The sequence below is a fragment of the Rutilus rutilus genome, assembly GCF_951802725.1.
Source record: "Rutilus rutilus genome assembly, chromosome: 8".
NCBI lineage: Eukaryota > Metazoa > Chordata > Actinopteri > Cypriniformes > Leuciscidae > Rutilus > Rutilus rutilus.
The window spans coordinates 21,125,351-21,140,083 of record NC_140222.1 but is presented as its reverse complement, the minus strand read 5'-3'; the positions used below and the strand labels follow the sequence as shown (position 1 = coordinate 21,140,083).

The 14,733-nt window shown below is 46.6% G+C and overlaps 1 protein-coding gene across 1 annotated transcript; it reads left to right on the top strand.

The window, feature by feature from the left end:
• Nucleotides 1-249: 249 nt before the first annotated feature.
• Nucleotides 250-14,681, top strand: LOC311294716 (uncharacterized protein). The gene is made up of 3 exons (XM_084415731.1): nt 250-333; nt 1,257-1,499; nt 12,922-14,681. The coding sequence occupies exons 2-3, from the start codon at nt 1,394-1,396 to the stop codon at nt 14,469-14,471; spliced, it is 1,656 nt and encodes a 551-aa protein (XP_084271857.1). The 5' UTR covers nt 250-333; nt 1,257-1,393; the 3' UTR covers nt 14,472-14,681.
• The last annotated feature ends 52 nt before the right edge of the window (nt 14,682-14,733 follow it).

Genomic DNA, 14,733 nt, shown 5'->3' with positions numbered 1-14,733 from the left:
TTATTACGTACTGTCACTTTAAGACCGAATGTGCTGATCCAATTGCACTGATGCACATCCTATATTCAGGCAGCATTAATCCGCCACTGCCCTCACAGCAACGTTAACTAGTTTTTAAGTAATTTGATGCAAAGGTAATTTAATACAAAGTATAGCCTAGTGTTATAAATGAACATATATATAAGTACAAAAAACTTTGCAGGATTTACAATGCACCAGGTTAAAATGCGTAATCACAGTCCATGGGCCACCCGGGCGACAGGGGGCGGTAATGCACTGAGTGTCTGCGATCTGCCATACAACAAGAAGAAGACGTCACTCTTCTGATGTGAGGTAAGCAGCTCACTGTGCTTCGTTTATACAGTTATTAAAAATAACACGGCTTGTTAAAGCAACATTTTACAGAGTATTTTCTGTGTTCTATATTCATCTGCTACAGAGCTATTTGTGCGTCTTTTCTGGCGTCTGTTAACAGACTGACAAACACTTAGAATTGCAGGCAAATATGTGAGGAACTATAATGTTAAATGCATTAAGATCTGAGCTATTATTGTGTGTTTTTGTATGTTCGTCTGTATGATTGTTTCTATGTTTGGAGCAATAATGGTATGTCACTTGATCAAAAGTCAAAGTATGATCTGTAAGGGGAATTAATAGGGATTGATCTCTATTTATCTTTTGTTTGTTGGCTAATCTATTTTTAACATTAATGTCTATTTCTGACTCAAAGAGGCTTTAAATTTCAGATCCAGATTTAATTCATATCCAACACAAGTGGTAAATCTGAGTATGTAGATAAATGTGATGGACGCTTGACATTATTGGAAACATTAAAATATTGCTTTGTCGTGCTTGTTCGTTGTATTGAAAGAGACGTTTCTGTCCTTAGAAGAAAAATGTTTATAATCTAATTTCTTTTATGACAATATGCAGTGGCTGTAGTTGTAGATTTAACTATATATAGGTTCACATGGACATATGATTCTGAATGGAAGTTATAAAACAATCTCCCTGATAAGACTTAATAAGAGGGAGTGTCACAATTAACAGCTGCTCAAAAGCCTCTTCATGTCAAAAATAGATAATAATGTCAATAGAATGACCCACTGACAAAATATAGTTATGTAAAATATATTAATTTGTTTTAAAACAAATGAAATAACTTACATTTTTATAGTTGGATAGATAAACTAACAAAATGCTTTAAATGTGTGAATTAATGAAAGCATACATTTTTGATAACTTATTTATTTTAGATTTTTGCAGATCTGCTCCTATCACAGCAATTCACCTTCAGTGAAGCTCCTCCCACAGTGATTCACCAATAAATGCTGAAATATTTCTATCAGCCTACAAGTGAGGAAGATAGAGTTTGCGAAAGAACATTGAAAACATGAATGATCTAGAACCCTCCAGAATAAAACGGGAAGATACAGAAGAACAAAGCGGTGATCCAGAACTCTGCAGAATAAAACAGGAAGATACTGAAGAACTTAGAGGTTGGTGTTCATTCTTGATTCTTCAATAAGGTTATAAATCTTAAGGCCCACTGAGGTGCTTTGAAATGTGCAGCGTTATTCAGTGTGTTGACGTAATTTCCACTGAAACAGGAAGTCAGCCTGGGACATATTGTGCAGCTCCTCCCCATTTGTTAAAATAACCAATAGTCTTTCATTTATGTATCATAGCTCGGCCAGAGCCGTTGAGCTCGGCAAAGCCACAGTGTAATAGATTCCCATTTTAGATTTAATATGAAACTGTTACTAAAGCAAAATAGTGAACGTAATGATGCTGAGAATGTGTAGTTTAAAAGTGTGTAATTTATGTTGGTGCATGGCACCGGTGTTATAATCAAACATTTTTACGTTTATATCGTTTATTACGTTTATCTCTTCTACTCGTCAGTTAGCCTGGAAATCCAGACCTAAATCTGAAAGATTTAGGCCGAAAATCGGCCAGCTCGAGGGGCGGCACCAAGCATGCATTTGAAAATCTCACTTTACGCAATTGGATAACACTACGACCAATCACACAACAAGCCCCATTCGCTTAGCTACCAGCGGAGCTAACTGGTATATTAGACTCTTGCTGTATCCGGTTGGCAAAACAGAAAAAAACGCCCTTCTTGCAAAGGAATGATTCGAGCGCCGTCTTCTGTTCCTGTTTTAGATAAAAAGCCAAGTCTAACTCGTTTATTGTAGCGGCCAAAGCCGTTTCAAACAAATGGTGTACATCCATAGCCATATTGCAATGTTTACTAATGACTTCGACATCACAGCGCTGTCGTCATCTGTTTAGCTCGCCTCTGGCCCGCCTATATCAGATAACTCGATGTGATTGGTGCAGCTCGGATACAAGGGCATATTTAATGAGCATCATTACTCGACGCCAGAGTAAACTCGCTGAGCAAATTCAACTTGTGCTCTCGTGAGAACTCTGGATTTCCAGGGTACTCGTCAGTAGTCAAGTCATCAAACCGTTTCTTCTCCTAATCTCCTCCATATCGCTTTAAAATACAGCATTCTGTCAAAGGGGTCCGCGCCGACTCATGCATATGACCCGCACTGTGCTATCGTGTCTCTGGACTGGTACAGACTGTGTGCGCGTTGCTGCGTTTTGCGTGACACTAACGTGAAACCAGATGTCATTCGCCCCTATGAAAAGCATATTTACACTGTCTGAATTGTTCTGTTCATGGCATCCAATAGCCACAAAGGGGCTACGTAACGGGATGGCTCGTAACTCGCTCGTACTCGGTTGTCATTTCATTATTTAAAGGAAGACTGACGATCTTTTAGCTTAACGTATGCAGACATGATTTAACCAACACAATACGGTCAACAGAAAGTTGGCTCCCGTTACTTGCCCCTTTCAACACTAGCCCAAACAATCCGGCAAAGGAAATAATAAAGAAAACAGAAGTGATCACCTGTGCCCACATGACAGTGAATAACCGTTAAAAAAATTCAAAGAAATTTCTACACGTCCCCAATCCCCTATGTATTGCATTATGTGCCATTCACCATATAGAAAATAGTAATTGTGTGACCAAGTGACGGATTTTCGCGGCAGCTTCAGCGTTTATTTATAGTAGAGCTGCACGATTCTGGATAAATTGAAAATCACAATTTTTTCACGCGATTCTCCTACAATTCTGAAGAATTTTTTTTGACAATTAAACAAAATAACATGCAAACTAGAGGTTCTGAATAATTGTTCTTTGCTCTAGTCTATTTAAAAAATATATGAATTTGAACAGAATGATTACAAAAAAAATTGTCTCGTCTAATTAGTCAATGTCTCATTGATGAAAACTAAATTGTCCGTTCAAGCACAAGATGTGAAGGATAAATCAATTCAGTATTTGCATGCTGTCAGTGCTTTCTGGGCGCTCACTTTCATTTCCCCCAAGAAGAAGCAGAGCCGGAGGATCTCAGACAAATTTCATTGAGAATACCACCAGCGAACACAAATTTTATAGAATAAGAGGTATGGCAAAAATTACATGAAACATTACAATTACATTAGAATAATTTCCCTACAATTTGATTGGTTCTTAATAGATAAGCATTCTTGTTACTAGGTAACCACAAGGTTTCAAGTTGAGACATCTGTCTAGTTTAATTTCCCATATTTGTTATTTTTACACTCACACAACCAAAGTCACAAGTTTTCGCAAAAAGTGGAAACATTTAAAAGCATATGAATGTTGTTCCTGCAAGAAAAACAAATGTTAGTTATGATTAATTAAAAAATCCATCACTCATCCGATCGTGGTTGTATCTCTCTATTAGTGTTACTTGATCTTAGTGCTGCATTTGATACTATTGACCACAACATTCTTTTAAATAGACTCAAAAATTATGTTAGCATTAATGGAATTGCATTAGCATGGTTTAAATCATACTTATCTGACCGTTAGCAGTAGATGAAGAGATGTCACATTGATCAAAAGTATGGTGTACCACAAGGCTCAGTACTAGAACCGTTGCTGTTCACTCTAAACATGCTACCCTTGGGATATATTATAAATAAACATGGCATTAGTTTTCACTGTTATGCTGATGATACTCAACTTTATATTTCTTCACGCCCTGACGAAACTTTAGCCTGACTACGTCAGACTTCCTACTTCCGCTAATTTCATTTCGCTCCTGTAGTCAGTCTGAGATAGCAGCCTATCTTTCAGTTTTCCACCGGCCTGAAAACAGCCGGGCCAATCAACGAACAGAGGGCGGGCTGAGAGCCGTGACGTAGACGCTGATTGTACCGTGGATGCGTAGATTTACTTCACATAATCTGCAAAAGTCGTTCACAGCCATGTTCACTCCGGTATTTCGCTCGATGGTTTAGTTTTTGCATCATACATGCGTTTACAGTGGAAGTTAGATGCGGCTGAGCATGCGCATAACACACGCCATAACCAAACGTTATGTGATTGGCTTACGGGTAACCAATGATTTTAAACTTCAGACAAGCGCCCCCCCCGCGAGAGAGAAAACACTTCTCTATTATGCTATTCCAGACTCTGTCTACGAAGCAAAGTGAAGTAGCAGAGTCTGGTATTACCAGGCTAACGAAACTTACCAGTTCTCAAAATTAATGGAATGCATAGCTGATGACTTGATGACTAGTAATTTCCTACTACTTAATTCTGAAAAAAAAAAAAAAAACGAGATTCTAATTATTGGACAAAAAACTTCCTCACGTAATAACCTAGAATACTGTCTAAGACTTGATGGCTGCTCTGTCAAGTCGTCGGTTAGGAACCTGGCTGTGCTCTTTGATACCAATCTTTCATTTGAAAGTCACTTTTCTAGTATCTGTTAAACCGCATTCTTCCATCTTAAAAATATATCTAAATTGCATCATATGCTCTCAATGATAAATGCGGATCAATTAGTTAATGCGTTCATGACATCAAGGCTAGATTATTGTTATGCTCTTATGGGTGGTTGCCTTGCACGCTTAATAAACAAACTACAGCTGGTCCAAAACACAGCAGGTATAGTTCTTACCAGAACCAGGAAGTATGACCATATTATCCCGGTTCTGTCAACACTGCATTGGCTCCCTATTAAACATTGTATAAATTTTTAAATATTGCTGATTACTTACAAAGCACTAAATGGTTTAGCTCCGCAGTACTTGAGCGAGCTCTTAACTCAATATTATCCTTCACGTCCATTGCAATCTCAAAATTCCGGCCAGTTGATAATACCTAGAATATCAAAATTGACTGCTGGCTTTAGATCCTTTTCCTATTTAGCACCAAAACTTTGGAACCGTCTTCCTAACATTTTCCGGGAAGCAGACACGCTCTGTCAGTTTAAATCTAGACTAAAAACACATCTCTTTGACCTGGCATACACATAACACATTATAAATTTATATAATTCAATGTTAGGCTGCATAGATTAGGTCCTAATCTGCATAGATTAGGTCAACCTTACCGTCAGCGCTTTCAAAGGTTCGCGTTTTTGAAGTTTGCAAAGAGAGAATTTTTTCTTTTTCAAGACTTGCACCTTGGAACCTATTTCAAGGTTTGCGTTCTCGAGCCACCAGGCTCTGTTGTTGTGTAAATGAGCGGGCCGGACCGAGTTAAGGGTTTTAGAACGGTGTTGTGTTAGCGGCCCCTAAGTTAATAACTAATGATCTTTGCAGCGGAAGTGAATCAATCAAAACGTACTCGGTTACTAACGTAACCTCGGTTCTCTCTAGAGAGGGAACGAGTATTGCGTAAGCTAGCTTACGCTGCGGGAAAGTCTCCTTTCACGAGATACTGAAGCCAAAAATTATCCTAATTTTTATAAAACTTGTCAACGCAGTGCGGCAGCCTGCAGACCTAGGGCAAGCGAGTCGCGTGCCCATTGGCTGCTCTGCGGCAACTGCAGCAGCCTATGGCTGAGCCTTGCGCGTGACGTCACGTCCAATGAGCGCGCTTGGCGCGCTTAGTGCGTCACAGCCCGTCATAGGGGTGTGGCTTAGCGTATATAAGCAAGGAACAGAGGCTGCTTCGCTGGTTTCTGTCGCATGAAGCGAAAACGAGCTCGTGGCGAGAGCACGGCGGGTTACGCAATACTCGTTCCCTCTCTAGAGAGAACCGAGGTTACGTTAGTAACCGAGTACGTTCTCTTACGAGAGGTTCTCTCGTATTGCGTAAGCTAGCTTACGCTGCGGGAACACCTTTGTCAACGCCGTGCGCGCGCCCAGCATCCTGAATGAGTCCCGTGGGGAGCCCAGGGAACGCGAAGCGGAGCTGGGCGGCCAAGATACCACAGTACACAAGCACGTAATATGGGGCAGGGAGCGGCACAGCCGGTCCAACTAACACTTCCATATAATGCAGCTCAACCAGTAGAGCTAAATCAGCAACGTAGCCCGCGCACAGATAGTGGGCTGGCTTACGCGAGACTTAGACTGATAGCACTTTGGCCTGCAAGGCGGGAACTTCCAGGTTGTAAAACCTAACAAATGTGGAGGGGGAGGCCCAGCCTGCCGCTGCACAAATGTCATGAATGGGAATCCCACTGGACCACGCCCACGATGAGGCCATGCCTCTGGTGGAGTGTGCCCGAATGCCCAAGGGGCACTGCAGGTTTTTAGATGCGTAAGCAGCTGCGATAGCATCGACTATCCATCTGGACAGAGTGTGTTTCGAGGCGGCGAGACCCTTGGTGCGCCCACCAAACGAAACAAAAAGCTGCTCTGAACGCCTGAAAGCGGCGGAGCGCGAAACATAGCTTCTCAGCGCCCTAACTGGGCAGAGGAGGTGACTATCTGCCTCGCAGCCAGTATTCGGCAGGGCTGAAAGGGAAATGACCTGCGCTCTGAAGGGAGTGCCCAAAATTTTTGGGACGTACCCATGCCTCGGTCTGAGAATAACTTTAGAGTCATTGGGTCCGAACTCGAGGCACGCAGCGTTAGTGGATAACGCGTGAAGGTCTCCCACACGTTTTACTGAAGACAGTGCTATCAGAAAAACGGTTTTGAGCGTGAGGTATTTCATATCCACAGTTTCTAAGGGTTCAAAGGGATGTGCTTTCAGTGCGTCCAAGACCAGTGAAAGATCCCACATAGGAACCGAAGGGGGTCGCGGGGGGTTCATCCTCCTCGCTCCTCTAAGGAAGCGGATGACAAACTCGTTCCTTCCTAATGCGCGGCCCGGCTCTGAAACAGAGAGCGCTGAAATGGCCGCGACATAGACTTTGAGCGTGGAGGGGGACCTGCCCGCGTCCAGTAGCTCTTGAAGGAAGCACAATATGTGCGAGACCCCACATGTCTGTGGATTGAGCCCTTTGGTAGTGCACCATTTGTTAAACACAGACCATTTAGATGTGTAGAGCCGCCTCGTGGAGGGGGCTCTAGATTGTATGATCGTGTTCATCACCCCTTCTGGTAGATCAGCATGTAATTGTTGAGGCTCCACGCATGCAGAGACCAGTGCTCTGGGTGGGGATGCCAAATCGAGCCGCGGGCTTGAGAGAGAAGGTCTCTCCGCACCGGAATCGGCCAAGGGGCTGAGTCTGCCAATTGTATGAGTTCCGGGAACCAAGCTTGGTTCTCCCAGAACGGGGCTATGAGGAGCACTGTGTGGCGCGCTTTCCTGACTCTCTCGATAACCTGAGGCAGCAGAGAGACTGGTGGAAAGGCATATAGCGGGCCGCTGGGCCAAGGCTGGGCCAGCGCGTCCTCGCTCTTTGAAAAGAACGCTGGGCAGTGCGCATTGTCTTTTGACGCAAAGAGGTCGACTTTCGCTCTGCCAAAGCGGTGCCACAGCGACTGGACTGTTTGGGGGTGTAGAGACCACTCCCCAGGGGGAACGTTGTCCCTGGACAGTCTGTCGGGGCCCTCGTTCAGATGGCCAGGCACATGCGATGCTCTCAGAGAGCGCAGAGAGTGCTGAGCCCATACGAGGAGGCGTTCCGTCAGGGCGCAGAGTTGCTTTGATCTGACACCGCCCTGGCGGTTCACATAGGCCACTACTGAAGTGTTGTCCGTGCGGACTAGAACATGGTGACCATGGAGGAAAGGGAGGAAGTGCATGAGCGCTTTCTCGACCGCGAGCATCTCTAGACAGTTTATGTGTAGGAGATTCTCCTGGTCTGACCAGTGGCCAAAGACCGGTCTGCCTTCGAAGAGCGCTCCCCAACCTAGGTTGGACGCGTCTGTCGAGACAACTTTCCGGTGTGAAACCACTCCCATATTCACTCCTGTGTGATACCATTCGGCTGCTAGCCAGGGCTGCAGGGCTGAGACACAGACCTGAGTCACTCTGATTAGCGAGCCGCCGGTCGCCCAGGCTCGATGGGATACGCGCGTTCTCAGCCAGCGTTGAAGCGGGCGCATGCGCAGTAAACCCAGCTGAAGAACCGCTGCAGCTGAGGCCATATGCCCCAGAATGCGCTGGAATGCCTTCAGGGGAACCCGGTTGCCTTCTTTGAAGGATGCAGCGAGGCGCTGAATGCGGCGCGCGCGCTGCTCCGACAATCTGGCCGTCATCGCCACCGAGTCCAGTTCTATTCCGAGAAAGGAAATCGACTGCCGGGGCGAGAGCGAGCTCTTGGTCCAGTTGACCGCTAGACCCAGACCCTCGAGGTGGTCGAGTAACGCTGTTCTGTGAGACACCAGTTCTGTCTCTGACTGCGCTAGAACGAGCCAATCGTCCAAGTAGTTCAGAATTCGCATTCCCTGACTCCTCAGGGGAGCGAGAGCCGTGTCCATGCATTTCGTAAATGTACGGGGTGCTAAAGACAGGCCGAACGGCAGGACTGTGTATTGATAAGCTCGACCGTCGAAGGCGAATCTCAAAAATGGCCTGTGACGGGGAGTTATCTGGATCTGGAAATAAGCGTCTTTCAGATCGAGAGAGATAAACCAGTCTCCTGGGCGAATTTGCGCGAGGATCTGTCTGGTTGTAATCATCCTGAACGGCCGTCTCATGAGAGCCTTGTTCAGATGTCTCAGATCTAAAATAGGTCTTAATGCTCCGTCCTTCTTGGGAACGAGGAAGTAACGGCTGTAAAAGCCTGACTCGCTCAGGGAAGGATGTACTTGTTCTATGGCCCCTTTTCGCAGCAGCTTTGTTATCTCTGCTTGAAGCAGATGTGCTGTGTCCAAACTTACTTTCGTTTCCGTCTGCGCTAGAAAGCGCGGAGGGCGACGAGCAAATTGGAGCGAATAACCGTGTCTTATGGTGTTGAGCACCCATTCTGACGCGCCCTGAATAGCCTCCCATGCTTTTGCATGCATGGCTAGGGGTCGAATGGTCTCTGGGTTCAGATCGCCGCGTTGCGCGGGATGGGGAACCTGTATCAGAGAAGGCGGGGCGGCGCGCGCGCCGCCGATGCTCGGACACGAGGGCAGAAGAACAGGGCTGGCCGACTGAGCAGAATTTAGTAGCTCGATCTCGGATGATGGAGCGTGAACTGCTGTCAAACATCCCAGGCGCGAGAGCGGCGTGGGGATTATGGTGTCTGAAAGTGGGCGCGCGTGCTCGTGAGCTGGCGCGGGATTTGCACTTATGACACGGCCAGTGTTTGGGGGTTTTATGAGGTTTGCAACCTGTCTGGCAGAGCGGGCAGTGGGCAGGTGTGAGCACAGGGCTGTGGGCACATTTCCTACACTTGATGCTCGAGCGGAAAGTCTCCGCTTTATGAGATAGCGCTCTGGACGTGTTGCCATGGGAACCTGGTCTGTGTGAGGCAGTGAACACGCGGGAGTGGGCACTTTTCCTATACTCAATACCCCTGCGGCTTGAGCCGTGGCGAATTGAGGTAACTGAGTGACAGAGCGAGCAGCGAGTAGTTGTGAGCACGGAAGTGTGGGCACTTTTACTACATTTAGAACTCGAGCGGTGTGTGGCCGCTTTATGAGAGAGCGCTCTGGGTGCGTTACCATGGGGATTGTACTTGTGTGAAGCAGTGAGCACATGGGTGTGGGCACATTTTCTACACTTAAAGCACTTATACTCTTTTTGAGATTTATCTGGGTCGCCGTGAAAACGGCGTTTGTGTGCAGGCGAGCGAGTGTTAATACTGGCTCGTTGGCTGCGGTGTGTGCTGCTGCAGTAGCCTGAACATAGGGGACTGACAGAGCTGTGCGTTTTGATGGCGGTCCGGCCGTAGCGGGACTCAACCATCTTTTCCTCCTTGCGGATGCTAGGAGGACTTCGCGGGCTCGGGCTTCAACGCGATCTTGGACCGCGGGCCCCGTGGGGGCGGCGGTCTGTGACGGCTGGTCGAGCGCGACCTGGGGCGATTGCCCTGGCGTCGCTGCGAAGCGCTGGGAGGCTTGGAAGAGCGCTGGTTAGAGCCGCGCACAGGAGGCTGAGTTTGAGAGCGGCCTGTGGCTGAGCTCGAACGGCGGGGCAGGAAGAGGTCCATCGCCTGCGAAGCCTTTTGTACTTCCGAGAACCGATCCACAATTCCGCTGACCGCAGGGCCAAAAAGGCCGGTGGGCGAGAGTGGTGCGTTGAGGAACACAGCGCGCTCTGACTCACTCATGTCCGCGAGCGTCAACCAGAGATGTCTGTCGATGACGGTGAGCGCGGCCATGGATCTGCCGATGGCTTGAGCAGCAGTCTTGGTAGCGCGCAGCGCGAGATCCGTAGCGCTGCGCAGATCGGTAAAGGCAGACTGATCCGAGCCCTTCTCGTCCAGTTCACGGAGGAGGTCGGCTTGAAGGATCTGGAGAATAGCCATTGAGTGCAGGGCGGAAGCAGCCTGGCCGGAGGCGGCGAAAGCGCGGCCGGCGAGAGCTGAGGTGGTCCTGCAGGCTTTAGACGGCAGGGCAGACTTTGAGCGCCATCTAGCAGACGGCGGGCAAAGGTGCGTTGCCACAGCATCCTCAACGGCGGGGATGCCGTTATAGCCGTTCTCGGCGGCTCCGTCCACCTGGGAGAGAGCCGAAGAGACAGGCGAGCGGAGTCTGGTGGAGAACGGAGCGTTCCAGGACTTAGAGAGCTCAGCGTGGAGCTCAGGCAGGAAGGGTGCTGACCTAGAGGCAGGCGCAGGGCGGCGGCTAGGCAGAAAAAACCCGTCGAGGCGATTGGGCTCCGGCTCCTTAGGTGGGGACCAATCCAGTCCCATTCTCTCGACCGCTAAAGTGAGGAGGCGGAGAAGCTCTGCGTCAACACTAGCGCGGGTTCGAGAGGACTCCAGAGTCGAGGGGGCGGAGCGGTGAGAGCCCGACCACTCCTCGCTGTCAGACGCGAGCAGAGAGCAGCTGTCAGCGGCATCATCTGCATCGTCCCCCAGGGCGACGGCAGTGCGGGCAGTGGCCGGCCGCTGCGCGTCGGAGAAGGGTGGGGGGGAAGGAGAGAGCGAGGCTCGCGGGAGAGGTTCCGGCGAGCGCTCAGCTGAAGCGTCCAGTTCCGGCGGCCTTTGAGAGCGACGTTTCTTCTTACGTGGCCCGGAAGAAGCGGCCGGAGAAGATGGAGTTTCTTCCAGTTTAGCGAGTCGAGCCCGTAGGGTCGACATCGGTAACTCTTCACACTGTTCGCAGCCGCCCTCGGAGAGAGCGCGAACAGCGTGGTCAAAACCCAGGCAGAGAGCGCACAGCACGTGGCGGTCTCCGTCGCTGAGCGAGGCTCTGCACGAGCCACAGGATGTGCGAGGCATTTGCAACAACGCCTCGCGCTCTTTTAGATGCAAGTGTGTCGCGGCGGACACACACACACACAACACAGAGCAGAAAAGGATATAAGTGCCGGATGGCGCAGCAGGCAGGGAAGGCTGAAGGCGGCGAGCGGCCGGCGTCCTCAGGCTGATATCCTCGGCGTGCTGGTCGCTGGATTCAACGGCGGCTTCCTCGGAGATCAGCGATGCGAAGAGCTTCGCTGAAGAGACAGAAATCAGCGAAGCAGCCTCTGTTCCTTGCTTATATACGCTAAGCCACACCCCTATGACGGGCTGTGACGCACTAAGCGCGCCAAGCGCGCTCATTGGACGTGACGTCACGCGCAAGGCTCAGCCATAGGCTGCTGCAGTTGCCGCAGAGCAGCCAATGGGCACGCGACTCGCTTGCCCTAGGTCTGCAGGCTGCCGCACTGCGTTGACAAGTTTTATAAAAATTAGGATAATTTTTGGCTTCAGTATCTCGTGAAAGGAGACTTTCCCGCAGCGTAAGCTAGCTTACGCAATACGAGAGAACCTCTCGTAAGAGAACTAACTTTAGCTGGACAATAACTTTATCCTTGAGCTGCTGTAAAGCCAAAACAATCTTTGTTACTTTAATTTCCTGTTGTCACTGTAAAGCTGCTTTGAAACAATCTATATTGTTAAAAGCGCTATATAAATGAAGGTGACTTGACTTGACTTAATACAATTTAAGTCTCTGAGTTGTTGCCATCTCTGAAAAGCTTTCTTCTTGGCAATGTACGTGACACCTAGGGTTGTGTATTGGCAACAAAGTCATGATACGATACTTGCCCGATACAGAGGCAACAAATACGATGTATATCACAATACGGGTCTGCACTAAACTTCACCTCTGCATAATTTAGTGTAACATTGCTAACTATGAAAACCAGGCATTTGCATTATGAAGGGCCTCTGTAGCACTGTATTACAATATATTGATTTATGTCTGGTTCACTTTATTGCAACCATATTACTCAAATTTTGAACATGTTACAACCTTACGTGTAAAATGCAGTTAATCAAACATATCTAATAGTTCTCACTACAAATCCTGTAATTTGTGCTGGTCATGTTTTAAAAATAATAATTGGATGATAAATGTACCAAATTCCAAATAAAGCATAAAAATGATCACACTTTCTACTATTATGTCAGGGTTCACTTGTCCTTTCCCGTTCACATTTCATTCTTTATTATTATTATTATTATTATTATTATTATTTACTGAAAATCTAACTTTTGGAAATTTGTTTTGTTTTTGTTTTTACTTTACTTTTAGACCTGATAGAAGAGAACATGGAGATTGAAGAACCGTTTGAAATTAGGAAGAAACATCATGTCAAAACTGAAGATAAATCCTTGAGTCCCTCATTGAAAAGAGACAAATTATGTTTCACTTGCCCTGAGTGTGGAAAGAGTTTCCCATACAAGCAAAGTCTTGAACTTCACATTAGAATTCACACTGGAGAGAAGCCTTTCACATGTAATCAGTGTGGGAAGAGCTTCTCACAAAAAAAAACCTTCAACGAACACATGAGGATCCACACTGGAGAGAAGCCGTACACATGTGGTCAATGTGGGAAGAGTTTCACACAAAAAGGAAACCTTAACAAGCATATGAAAATCCACTCTGGAGAGAAGCCGTACACATGCGATCAGTGTGGGAAGAGTTTCACACAAAAAGTAATCCTTAACGAACACATGAGAATCCACACTGGAGAGAAGCCGTACACATGTGATCACTGTGAGAAGATTTTCTCAATAAAAAGAAACCTTAATGAACACATGAAAATCCACACCGGGGAGAAGCCATACGCATGTAATCAGTGTGATAAGAGTTTCACACAAAAAGGAACCCTTAAGGATCACTTGAAAATCCACACTGGAGAGAAGCCACATGCATGTGATCAATGTGGAAAGAGTTTCACGCAAAAAAGACAGCTTAATGATCACATGAGAATTCACACTGGAGAGAAGCCGTACACATGTGATCAATGTGGAAAGAGTTTCAGAAAATCAAGCGTTTTTAAAGTACATCTGCTTACTCATTCTAGAGAAAGACTACACAACTGTGACCAATGCGGTAAAACATTTTTTAGGGCAGATTTCCTAAAGGACCACCTGAAAGTTCATACAAAGGAGAAGCCTTACGTCTGTTATATGTGCGAAAAGAGTTTTAGTCAGATGGGCGCATTAAAAATACACCAGAAAAGACACAGCGGTGTGAAGGATCATATTTGTTCTGAATGTGGAAAGACTTTTTTTACTGATGGTGCACTGAAAGTGCACCAGACTGTTCACTCTAGAGAAACACCTTACAAGTGTTCATACTGTGACAAGAGTTTTAAACGGTCAGTATATCTGAAAATACATGAGAGGGTCCACACTGGGGAGAAGCCACATGCATGTGATCAGTGTGGGAAGAGCTTCACACTAAAAGGAAACCTTAACGTACACATGAAAACCCACACTGGAGAGAAGCCGCACACATGTGAAAAATGTGGGAAGAGTTTTGCGCATAAATCAACCCTTAACGAACACATGCAAATCCACACTGGAGAGAAGCCATACATATGTGATCAATGTAGGAAGAGTTTCACACGAAAAGAGCACCTTAATGAACACATGAAAATCCACATGGGAGAGAAGACACACACATGTGATCAGTGTGGGAAGAGTTTCACACAAAAAGGAAACCTTAACGAACACATGAAAATCCACACTGGAGAGAAGCCGCACACATGCGATCACTGTGGGAAGAGTTTCACGCATAAAGGAAACCTTAACGTACATATTAAAATCCACGCTGGAGTGAAGCCATACACGTGATCCATATGGGAAGAGTTTCAGAAAATCAAGTGTTTTTAAAGTACATCTGCATACTCAATTTAGAGAAAGACTATATAAGAGTGACCAGTGCAGTAAAAAAGAAATTGAGCATATTTGCTAAAGCACCACCGGCTTTATTCAAAGGAGAAGCCTTAAATATGTTATTTGTGTGGAAAGAGTTTTAGTGAGCTGAGTGCTTTAAAATTACACAAGAAAAAAGACAGCAATGGGAAGGATCATGCACCAGGCAGTTCACACTACA

What these genes read in the sequence shown, in the direction of transcription:
- LOC311294716 (XM_084415731.1), top strand. Translation starts at nt 1,394, where the DNA reads ATGAATGATCTAGAACCCTCCAGAATAAAACGGGAAGATACAGAAGAA. An exon ending in AGATACTGAAGAACTTAGAG is followed by an intron (nt 1,500 to 12,921) that starts GTTGGTGTTCAT and finishes CTTTACTTTTAG; the next exon opens with ACCTGATAGAAGAGAACATG.